The following is a 12,270-nucleotide window of genomic DNA, read 5'->3' on the forward strand; positions in this document are numbered from 1 at the left end:
TGATTTCAGAGGCTGGATCGGTCACCGGACCGATCCAGGGAAGGCCTGATCGGTCTGGTGACCGATCAGTGACGATCCAGTGCGATCAGTGAAGCGTGGATCGGTCTGGGGACCGATCCATGGGGCTTCTGATCGGTCTGAGGACCGATCAGTGCGTGCCAGTTTCTGATTTTCAGCAGGTGTCTGAAATTTCAGTTTTTGGGAGTGAGTTTCGGGTTTCTAAAGGTTTGAAACTCTCCAAGACATTGTTGGTGCAATGGTCAAGGGGGAGTTGACCTTTAGGGGGAGTTTTACCTAATTGTCAAGGGGAGTTGACTTTTAGGGGGAGTTTTTACTCCTTAAGACTTTCGAGGATTAGTGATATGGGATTATCACTAAATTGAGTGTTGAGTTTAGTTTCAAGGGGGAAATTAAGGGTTTCAATGAAAGGTATGGGACTTTCATTAGGAAGAAACTCTTGACCTTGATTCCCTCTTTTTGATGTGTGTCAAAAAGGGGGAGAGATGTCCCAAGGGGGAGAGTGTAGGTTTTGGAAGAATGTTCAAGGAAGAACATTGGAAAACCTAAGTTAGGTTATCGGGTTAACCTAACTTGATTTTGGATTTTATCAAACATCAAAAAGGGGGAGATTGTTTGTGCAATCTTAGGTCAAGGTTGACCTGGTTGACCTGACTCGAGTTGACCTGACTCGAGTTGTGTTTTGATGTTTGACGATGTTTGACGAGAAGAGAGTTGTATTCTTGATGTTTGACAAGAATAGGTGTTTGGGAGATTGTAGGTGCAACCTTAGGTCAAAGTTGACCTGGTTGACCGTGATTCGGGAAAAGTCCAAGCAGGGAGCTTGGCACGTGAAAAGTCCAAGTACGGAGACTTGGCACTGGGAAAAGTCCAAGCAGGTAGCTTGGCACGCGGAAAGTCCAAGCAGGGAGCTTGGCACGAGGGAAAGTCCTAACTGGGATGTTAGGCAGTGTGGAAAGTCCTGGTGAGTGAAGCAGTGGGAAAGTCCTAACTGGATGTTAGGCGGTGTGGAAAGTCCCGTGAGTGAAGCCGGGAAGTGGAAAGTCCTGGGACGTTAGGCGGTGAAAGTCCTGGTGAGTGAAGCCAGGCAGTGAAAAAGTCCTAACTGGGATGTTAGGCAGTGTGGAAATCCTGGTGAGTGAAGCCAGGTGAAAGTCCGGGTGAGTGAAGCCAGGCAAGGGAAAATCCAGATGGATCAGGGATGATCGGACATCTGGTGTTGAGGAAAGTCCAAGTAGGTCAAAGGGATTGACCGGACACTTGGCGGAGAATTCTAGCAGGTCAAGGGAGTGACCAGATGCTAGGAATGAAGTACCAACAAGTCAAGATTGACCGGATGTTGGTTTGGACTTGGTTTGGGCGAAAACCATGAACTAGATCGATCTGGTGATCGATCCAGTGATACCTCGAATATTCTGATCGGTCTGGTGACCGATCAGTAACACATCAGTAGCCTACTGTGTGATAACTGATCGGTCTGGTGACCGATCAGGAGTCGATCAGAAGCCGAACAGGAGCGAGGCGCAAGAGGGGCTGATCGGTCTGGGGACCGATCAGCACAAAGCCTGATCGGTCCCCAGACCGATCAGGAAGTTCCCTGATCGGTCTGCAGAAGCGAAGGCTTCTTCCCTGATCGGTCTGCAGACCGATCAGGATGTTGCCTGATCGGTCCACAGACCGATCAGGGTTCTAGCCGTTGTGACGCAACGGCTAGTTTCTTCGCTGTTTCTTCTTCGCAGGTATAAGGAGACGAGGGCATCTTCTGTGCAGCTCGCTCTTTCTTTTCCTCCTTAGAACTTCTATTTTGCTGCTGAAGTTTAAGCTTCGACTGAGCTTTGTTGAGCTCACTTCCGAAGCCCCGCGTGAGCTTCTTTCGGCTGAGTTGCTTGTTGGCATTCGTCCGTGAAGTTGTTGCTTCCAGGACTTCAGTCGACGACAAGAAGGCAAGCTTGTATTGTTACATTCATTGTATTTACTTCTTGTATTCCTTGTATTCTATCTTGCTGTTGCGAGTTATTGTGGCGAGGTTTCTCCACCCAAAAGGAGTATCTATTAGCCGGTTTTCCGGGGGCTCATCCACCGACGGATTGACTGGACTCATCCACCTTACGGACACGCCGAGGAGTAGGAGCCCTAATCTCCGAACCTCGTTACATCCTTGTGTTAAGGTTTGGTTTTCTTCTCTTTCGTTTCTTTGTATTTTCCGCTGTGCTAACTCGATTTGTAGAAAGAAAGCGAATTTGGGGCCGGCTATTCACACCCCCCTCTCTAGCCGAGTACGAAAGATCCCAACAAGAACCACATAGCATACCTATCATAAATTTTGAGTCTTAATATCCAAACACATACTTAAGGTCATGGAGTCATAAAGTAAAAAACATCAACATGGCAAGTTTCTTATTAAACAAAAGCAGGTCATTTCTTTTAGCCAGTCCACTACCGCACACATCTTTCTAGCCCCTCCTGCTGCTCCCCTAGTACATCCATTCCTTGCCTTTATCTGTGGTACAAGAAAGTAAGCTATGAGCACTCATGGCTCAGTAAGTTCCTTTCCTACTCACAAAAACTGTAAAGCATATTAAAATCACAAGTCATAAGGCATAAAGACAAATGTATCATGTCAAGAGCACATCATGGCATATCGTAACATAACATAAAGTATCATGACATAACATAACATAATCATCAAACGTATCCTGTCATAGCATAACATCATCATAACTATCATGGCATAATCATAAAGTATAAGCATGGTAAACTCCTAACATAAATCATGCAACATATGCAACATGTCTTTTGAAAACTTATACAATACATACTTAAACATAATCTCAACATGATTGGGGCCCCCGGCTTGTACCACATACATAAATGCGCGCGTCCTATGTAGGTCCAAGGTAGCAAGTCTTGAACCCTACAAGGCATACATACTAGGCCAGTTTCTTAGTCCATCGACCTAGGGGCACTTAGGAGCCCATCCCTAACGAGGCCCGTTTCTTAGTCCATCGACCCCGGGGCGCTTATGGAGCCCACCCTTGGTACAAGCCATACATAAAGTAAAGTAGCATGACTTACATATCATAGTTCTTATCATTTCATGAATATCATATTTCTTAACATATCTTAAAACATGCATATTTGGGCACACAGCACATGCATGAATCATAACATACATCATGAAGATATCACTTATCATAAATCATGCATATATGGGCACACAGCACATGCATGAATCATGGCATACACCATGAACATATCACTTATCATATCATAAAGCATGCACATATGGGCACACAGCACATGCATGAATCATAGGTTTGCATAACGAACGTACCATTTTATCATATCATAAAATAAGCATATTTGAGCACATAGCACATACATGGGTTATAAGCATACATGAAAGAACATATCACATATCATAAGAAGACATAACCATTCATGGAATCATTACATATCATCTCTTGATTCATTCATAGCATGTGAGGTATATCTAGGTCACTAAACCCATATGGCCGAAAGTCATGAGTAGAGGCATGATCTCTAGACAACATACAAACATAAAATCTCATGATATCTTCACATACTAACATAAGAAAGGTCATAAGCATGTTAACCTAAATTTTTAAGCCCTCCTAGGTTTCTAATTCTTTCATGGCCGAAACCTTTCATGAAGAGAAATCAATTCTAAGCAAACATGCAACATGTAACCCTAAACTCATATCATATCATATTTCATAAGGAACTACTTAAGCATATTTAGTTTGGGTTCTAAGTTCCTTAAGCTCCTAATCTTATCATGGCCGAACCCTAGCATGTCTCATTCTAGGTTACAAGTAGCATGGAAGTGTTGAACCTTAAGCCAATATCTTATACATTTTCATGAGGAACAACATAAGCATATTTGTTTTAAATTTCAAGCTTCCTAGACCCCTTAACTCAAGGTGGCCGAAACCTATAACTCATGGAACTAGGTTTTTAGTGGCATAAGAGCATGATAACCACAACTACAATTCATAGTACTTATCACAAGAAACATTATGAACATATGTAAGTTGGTTTCAAAATTTCTCTAGGCCTTTACTCTAGTATTGGCCGAAACCTATCAAGCATGAAACTAAGTTTCTAGTGGTATAAGAGCATGGAAAACACAACTACCTTTCATAGTACTTACCACAAGAAACATCATGAACATATATAAGTTGGGTTCTAATTTTCCTAGGCCTTTAATCCAAAGGTGGCCGAAACATATAAGCTTGGTTTTGTTTTTCATATGGCCTAAAAGCATGGAAACCCTACACCATTTTCATGGTATCATAACAAGGAACAACATGAGTAAATTTAGTTACAAATCTACACATCCTAGCTTTCAAAACTTGGTGTGGCCGAAAGTTATATATAACCAAAATTCTATGTAACAAGCAACCATAAAAACATCAACTAGTTTCATATTATTTTATCAAGAAGGTCATGAGCCTCCTAGCCTTGATTTCAACTTTCCTAGACATTCAAATCTCATCATAACCGAACCTTCATAGGCATGAAATAAGATTCATAACTAACATATAATCATGTCATAACATTTTAGCTTCATATCTTGTCTTAGGAAAAATCTTAGCATGCTTAGTCTTAGGTTTAAAACTCTTCTAGGCCTTTACTTCTTATATGGCCGAATATTCATGAGCATGGAAATGGAGTTTCAAACAACATACAAGTAAGAGAAAAGGTTAACAACCTCATTATCATAGGGTACATAACAAAAGAATAAGGAAACATGCTTAGTTTGAGTCTTAACTTACCTAGTCTTCTTGTTCATGCTTGGCCGAGAGTCTAAGGCTTATGGATCTAATTTTTTTCATTATTTATTCTAGCATGGAAACCTTAGATTAACCTCTTACATAAAGTACATATCACAAGAAAAATAGTAAGCATATCCAATTACAACTTTCTTAGACTCTTCTTCTTGTTTTTGGCCGAATTTTCTCAAAGCAAGTCCTAGGTTTTTAAGCGATCTATCACCATGGAAAAACCGTATAAACTATTGTACCACAGGTGAGGAGAAGCTTACCTAGTGTTCACTTATAAATCTTTAAAGAATTGGTACCCTTGGTGAAGAGGAAGAAGGGAGCTTCTTCTTCTAGCACTCCTTTTGGTTTCTCTTGCTTGGAATGGTACACCTTGAAGGCTCCTTCTTGTAGTTTAGTTTTCTCTTAGAGAGAAACCTAAACTTGGCTTGTGGAGATGAGGAAGGAGGCTTCTAGTCTCGGCAAGGGTGAGGGAGAAGGAAAAAAATGAAATCCTTTAGTTCCTTTCCTTTTTATGCTAAGTGGGTGGAAGTTACAAAGGTGAATTTTGCTTCCTTTCCTCCTTAATGCATGCATGTATTTTCCTAATGAGAATGTGTCTTCATTCCTTCCCCTTAACTCTTCTCTTCGTTAGTCCCTCAAACCCCACGAAAATAGAGAAGCAAAGGGAGAAGACAACTTGTCTTTTGCTACTCCTTTTCTTAACCAAGAGGTAAACAAGAGGAAGGAAAGCTACTTGATTTTCTCTTGTTCTCTCACTTAATTATATCTTTACTTTTAACTACAATTTCCATCATTTCCCATTCACATGTTATTCATTATCCTAGTGGTTATCATACATAGTTTTATCTCTATCCTTTGTGAGAGGTTCAAGGTTCAAACCTTTACTGTTGGAACCCCAAGGTTGTTTTGGTGTGATCAACAAGTTAAGTTAGGTCCTGCGTTGTTTCTAACCTTGTGTCTAAGTATGCAGGAGCTTAGGAACACAGGTAGTCGAGCGGAAGACGCAGCTAGCGAGAAGGACGGCAGTCCGAGGGATGAGGTGCTGCGGAAGAGTACACCGGCGGACGAGAAGGAAGCGCGCGGTGGTTCCGAGGGACGAAAGCCGGAGCGGAAGATTGCTCGGGGAGCAAGAGACGCAGCTAGCGAGAAGGTCGACGACCGAGGGACGAAGACTGCGGATGAGTACGCTGGCGGACGAGAAGGAAACACGCGGCAATTCCGAGGTACGAGAAGCCGGAGGGAAGCCCGCTTGAGAAGACCGGAAGTTGGGTTCGGGTGAGCCCTTTTCCGGATGGCAGAGATCACCCAATTAAGCGGATCCGGAGTGGAAGACCCGGACCGAGGCGGGACTAAAACGGAGCAGAGGTCCCGAACGCAAAAGTCAACCAGAGTTGACTTTTTGCTCCGGGGCGCCCGGAACGTGAAGTTTGACCAGAATGCGTCTTTCGCGTTCTGGACGTTGGGGGATAAAGTTTTATCCCCCCAGGGCGCCCGGAACCCTTCCAGGCGCCCCGACCAAGACTATAAATATAGCCTTGGTCCAGAAGCTGTCAATTAACTGAGAACTCAAGCATTCTTTCTACACTTGTACGCTTTTCTGTTTTAAGCTTCTATTGTGTGCTTCATTCCTGTAAAAGGCTTCTCCGCCTGAAGGAGATACTAGTGCTACGCTTTCTTGGATTAACAACCTTCCCGGTTGTAACCAAGTAAATCTCGGTGTGCCTTTTACTTTTCTGCTTTTATTTATTTCTCTTATTTTACATGTGTTAGTTTAAGAGTTCGAGAAAGGTGTTTGCGTTTTGATTTTTGCAGGGTTATTCAACCCCCCTTCTAGCCGGCCCAACGGTCCTACAAGTGGTATCAGAGCCAAGACGCTTCAAGAGGACTAACCGCCAATCGAAGCAAAGATAATGGCCGGACCAAGCATCCACCCGCCGAAATATGGAGGAGATTTCTCTACGTGGAAGAATCTGATGCAGGTATTTTTTACCACAAACTTTGAATTAACTTTAACAATGGAATCCGGTTTTGTAGCTCCAGAAGGTAAGGAAAAATGTCAATGGACAAAAAAGGAGCAGGCTGAATTCGTGGCGAACGGCAAAGCAGAATACCATCTGCTAAGCGTTCTTCCACCTCAAGAAGTCAATAGGAACTTCCGAAGCCAAGCTCGCCAGAAGAGATCTGCTTCGAAATCAGCTTCGAAATCAGCTCACCAGCCTGCAACTTGGGGAAGATGAGACAGTCGCGCACTTGCACTCGAGAATCAAAGAGATCATCACCGGACTATCGAATCTCGGAGAAACGGTAAGTAACCGAGATTCGCTAAGGTACGCACTAAATTCATTTCCTAGAAATTCAAAATGGGCATCACTAGTAGATGCCTTTTATATTTCTAAAGATTTAGAAAAGATCTCGTTAGAAGAATTTTTTTTCTACTTTTGAAGTGCATGAGTCAAGATGTGCAGGAATGAAGGAGCCCAAGAATAACGTCGCCCTCAAAGCTTCGAGAGACGAACCAGAGTCGGAATCCTCTCTCAATGACGAGGAAATGGTAATGATGGTAAGAAGATTCAAGAAGCTTTGTAAATCCAGATCTACTAACCATCCACAGGGGAAGAAGAAAAGGGCGATCCGCTGCTACCACTGCGACGAAGAAGGGCACGTCAAGGACAATTGCCCCAAGCTGAAGAACAAGGAAAAGGGTAAGAAGCCTATCCAAAAGCGAAAAGCCCTAAAGGCGACGTGGGATGATACGTCGTCGGAGTCGGAAGTCGAGGCATTCTCTGGACTTGCTCTAATGGCAAGTCATCAAGACGACGACTGCGAGTCAAGCTCTTCCGAAATGAGCATCGAGAGCATCGATGAAGGGGGAGCTTCGTCAGAGGAAAGCAGTAGTTCAGGGGGAGACACGGAAAACGAACTCGACAAGGTAAGTCAGGTACGTTCACTTCCTCCCGATAAACTTTATAAATTTGTTAAGTTATTAACTAAAGACTACTGTAAATTAGAAAAAGAAATAAAAAATTTAAAAATAATCTTAGTTAAATTCTGCCCTCTAGAAGAATTAGATAAATCAAAATTGGAAAATGAAAAATTGAAACTTGAAAATAATGATTTGAAAATTCAAGTAGATAATTTGAAAAACCATGCATGTTCATCTAATTCTAGAAAATTTAAAAATTTAAATTGGTATTATAGATATCACCCGGGACAAATTAAGAATATCTCTAGAAAATATGTCCCTAAGAAATTTTTAATCAATCCAGTAGGCAGGAACCTTTATTGGGTTCCTAAATTTTGCTTAGTCTAAGTTTTAAAATTAAGATTAAAATTAGCGCTTTTCAGTGAGAAAATTAAACAATGAATTTCTCTATGAGGTTTTGTCTAAGGAAGTGGTTGTTGCTCCAATAACAAAGAAGGCCTAGTGCCTCGCCACGACCTGGAAGCCAAAATATTGAAATAAATGTTTAATTAACTTTCTGTCAAAGAATTAAAATTAGAATTAACTAATGCTTTCAAAGTTTAAAAAAAACATTTTTTCAAAATATTTTTATACTTAGAAAAATACTTTTTGCCAAAGTCAAATTTTCACTTAGAAAAATTCTCAAAGTTTTTACTTAGAAAAATTTTCTGCTTAAGTTACTTAGAAAAATTCTCATTTTTTGTTAATTTAGAAAAATTTTCATAAGACAATTTTGTTTAAGTTAAAAGACCATTTTGAAATTGAAAATTTCTGCTTCAAGTCTTTAAGAAATTTTTTTTACTCTAAGTCTTTAACCCTTAGTTCTTTTTAAACCCCATTTTTTTATGATCAAAGGGGGAGAAGAATTAGTATAAGTCTAGGGAGATGTAGAAATTGAAAATTGAAAATTTTTGAAATTTAATTTTGTTGCACATTATTGCAATAACTTATTTTAATTTTATGTCTAGTTTTGACCCTAGCTTAACTTGGGTTGATCACACCAAAAAGGGGGAGATTGTTGGAACCCCAAGGTTGTTTTGGTGTGATCAACAAGTTAAGTTAGGTCCTGCGTTGTTTCTAACCTTGTGTCTAAGTGTGCAGGAGCTTAGGAACACAGGTAGTCGAGCGGAAGACGCAGCTAGCGAGAAGGACGGCAGTCCGAGGGACGAGGTGCTGCGGAAAAGTACACCGGCGGACGAGAAGGAAGCGCGCGGTGGTTCCGAGGGACGAAAGCCGGAGCGGAAGATTGATCGGGGAGCAAGAGACGCAGCTAGCGAGAAGGTCGACGACCGAGGGACGAAGACTGCGGATGAGTACGCTGGCGGACGAGAAGGAAACACGAGGCAATTCCGAGAGACGAGAAGCCGGAGGGAAGCCCGCTTGAGAAGACCGGAAGTTGGGTTCGGGTGAGCCCTTTTCCGGATGCAGAGATCACCCAATTAAGCGGATCCGGAGTGGAAGACCCGGACCGAGGCGGGACTAAAACGGAGCAGAGGTCCCGGACGCAAAAGTCAACCAGAGTTGACTTTTTGCTCCGGGGCGCCCGGAACGTGAAGTTTGACCAGAACGCGTCTTTCGCGTTCTGGACGTTGGGGGATAAAGTCACTACAACAAAAACCCTCATAGACATCTGTTTTCCACCGATGTCTATTACATTTTCGACCGATGTCTATGAAGTCGATGTAAAAGGTCTGTCATTTTAGACATCGGGTTAAAACCGGTGTAGTATCACTTAACGACATCGGGTGTAAAACCGATGTAATATTATATGTTAATAACACCAGTTTTGGCAGCGGTATACGACCGATGTAATATTAGTTAATGACATCGGTTTTGCAGCGGTGGAAAACCGATGTAATATCAGTATTGTTTAACGACATAAATTCGATTTCTGAAATAGTAAAAAACCAATATTATCACCAAGCAAATCATAAAATTAAGTTAATATTATTAATTCACTAACAAAATCACAAATAAAAATGCCCCGATGTATCTAAACATACCAAGTCAATATCCATATAACCAACACATAAATATTCTTCTTACAACATAAATATTCTTCTTTGATCTGCACATTTGAAATAATTTGTTAAAGTGCAGAAAGCAAGGTCAATGACAAATCTCTCATGGATGCACCTAAAATGGCAAGTACTGAAGTCCCCTCCATTAGCACAAGTGTGAATAGCAATGTTCAGAGCATCAACAACTCATTGATTCATGAGAGTTCTTGCATCCAAGAAGATCCAGGAGTTCACATGATCTTCTCTACTAAACCAGCTAAATTTGCAAATTCAAATGATGAAGTAAGACCAATCCAGTCCCTGCAGAGTGCATTTCAAACGAAACCTGCTCAATCTCTTACCAAAAGTTGAATTAGAAAACAAGTTTGATGTATATTTAAAGGGAAGACTAACCATATTTCACTAGCTCATCGATGAAGTTGTTGTAGAACTGCAGACCTTTAGGATTCACAAATCCTCTTCCATCTACAAAGAAAGTAGCATTCATATAAAATAACAGAATTAGTGTTTTTTAATAACACTCTAACCGATCTAAAAGTTTCAGGGAGTCATACTCGGAAGAAGTCTTGACCAAGAGATGGAGAATCTGTAGGAGTCCAATCCCAATTCAGCCATCAGCTTGACATCTTCCTAATAAATCATCTCATCTTACTGAAAGTTACTTGTATGATTCTTCTATAGTCAAACTAACTCTTTAATTGTGTGATTGCTTAGGAAGTAGCTTTAATAGTCATCAATGGGTAATAATTAAGTTAAGATTCAAACCCAAAATGAAACAGATAGAAGAAGCTTTTATATATTTTTACATTAAAAAAGGTGAACCTAAAAAGTGTGTAGTTATACCTTATATTTGTGATACCCATCTGAAGCTACATCTGCTGTACTTTTGTCCATCATTCGTCCTAAAATATTCATCATAAAAAAAGATCAATAATTCTCAGAAAGTTAAATGGTGGTTAGAGTAATTAAACACAGGATTATAATATCAGTGACTGAAATTCCATTACTCAAATGCATTCAAATGTGAAGTGTTGAGCTACTCATTCTTCCGGAGTCTACTCATCTCCTCTTACGAAATTATCAAAGGTGTTACAGATGTGAAGACATACCAGTTAACAAGCTCATTGTGAGGCTCATATACTCGAAGAAGTACACCAGAAAATCCGCCTTTTGGATGATAGATCGATCAAGAGGATATCTAACTGGAGGAAGAAACTAGGCAATTGTTTTGAAACTTACCTTGATCCCCTTGCTTTACTTCCAGCTCATTTAATTGGTTCTGATAGATATGTTTCAGCAAGGGAAGCAATTCAGATATCAAGCTATATGTGTGCTCCTTATTATTAAACTTGTTTTGACCATTTGCCAGTTCCTGAAGATGATACAAATTGAATATGCACATAAAATTGTCATAAACCCAGTCTAACACCAGATTGGGTTTATGACAATTTTGATAAGTACTATGATTTGGTCACTCCTGATACTAGTCTTGTTAGTCCTGAGACTGATGCTAATCCTAAGACTAAAGAAATTGTAAAAAATATGATGATAGTGGGTTTATGGTGCATACAGATAAAGCCAGAAAATAGACCTTCAATTAGCATGGTTATCAACATGTTGGAAGGAAGCATCATGGACCTGCAAATGCCACCAAAACCAAAATTCAGTTAGAGTGCCATTTGAAGATTATTAAATGATGCAAAAGAACATACTCACTTAATGATCAAAGCCTTTAAGTTGTATATGTAGCGCATCTAAGAAGCTCAACACACAAATCCTGTAGAAACAACAACAACAAAAAGAGGCAAATTTATAAGCCAGAAAACATGGCATATTAGTGAAAAGAATTAGCATAGACATAAAAGAAACTTGATAGTTCAAGGAATACATAAAACCAACTTAGCAACAAGAAATAACAACTCCTCAATCTAGCAAACAAAAATGATAAAATCAACTCAGGACAGTGTTTGAGGAAATTCATCAAACACATTGCATACATCAATCAATTAATACTTGCAATGAAGAGATCAAGAAGATGAAACTCTAATATTTTTTAGTTTCCACTATACTTGAGTTTCTAGGTTACACATGAAAGAACATGGCCTTGACAAGCAAAGTTTCAAGCTTATTTGAGTTTCAAGAAATTTAACTGACGAAGAAGAAATCACCTGCCAATCTCAATTGCATAGTCTGACCACCACATTCTTTCGCGTCCATACCATCGCTACCACCGGACCAGAGATGATGTACTCCACAAGGGAATCAAAGAAGGGCTTTGCGGAGAGGTCAGCATAGTGTTTCTCCGCAAAGGAGCGTTCCACGCCGAGCAACTTCAACCCTGATCGACGCACAAAAATAACCAAGAAAATTTCTCGTTTCTTCTCTAAAGTAGACGGGGAAAACAAAAAAGAATTGTAGTTGGTAAAATCTTCACCTTTCAAGTAGAAACCTTTTTTCTCAA

General features: G+C 40.5%; 1 protein-coding gene across 2 annotated transcripts; it reads right to left on the reverse strand.

Moving 5' to 3' along the window:
* Positions 1-9,893: 9,893 nt before the first annotated feature.
* On the reverse strand, positions 9,894-11,992 carry LOC121983075 (beta-glucosidase 3-like). 2 transcript variants are annotated; one of them, XM_042536055.1, is made up of 7 exons: positions 11,978-11,992; positions 11,526-11,586; positions 11,401-11,447; positions 10,653-10,711; positions 10,364-10,439; positions 10,203-10,274; positions 9,894-10,109 (listed from the first exon to the last, which is right to left on the reverse strand). In XM_042536055.1, the coding sequence occupies exons 2-7, from the start codon at positions 11,561-11,563 to the stop codon at positions 10,066-10,068; spliced, it is 336 nt and encodes a 111-aa protein (XP_042391989.1). In that variant the 5' UTR covers positions 11,564-11,586; positions 11,978-11,992; the 3' UTR covers positions 9,894-10,065. The 2 variants fall into 2 exon arrangements, with proteins under 2 accessions (XP_042391989.1, XP_042391990.1); XM_042536056.1 differs by lacking the exons at positions 11,401-11,447; positions 11,526-11,586; positions 11,978-11,992 and adding an exon at positions 10,919-10,976.
* Positions 11,993-12,270: the final 278 nt, after the last annotated feature.

This window comes from Zingiber officinale, chromosome 5A (assembly GCF_018446385.1).
Source record: "Zingiber officinale cultivar Zhangliang chromosome 5A, Zo_v1.1, whole genome shotgun sequence".
Taxonomy (NCBI): domain Eukaryota; kingdom Viridiplantae; phylum Streptophyta; class Magnoliopsida; order Zingiberales; family Zingiberaceae; genus Zingiber; species Zingiber officinale.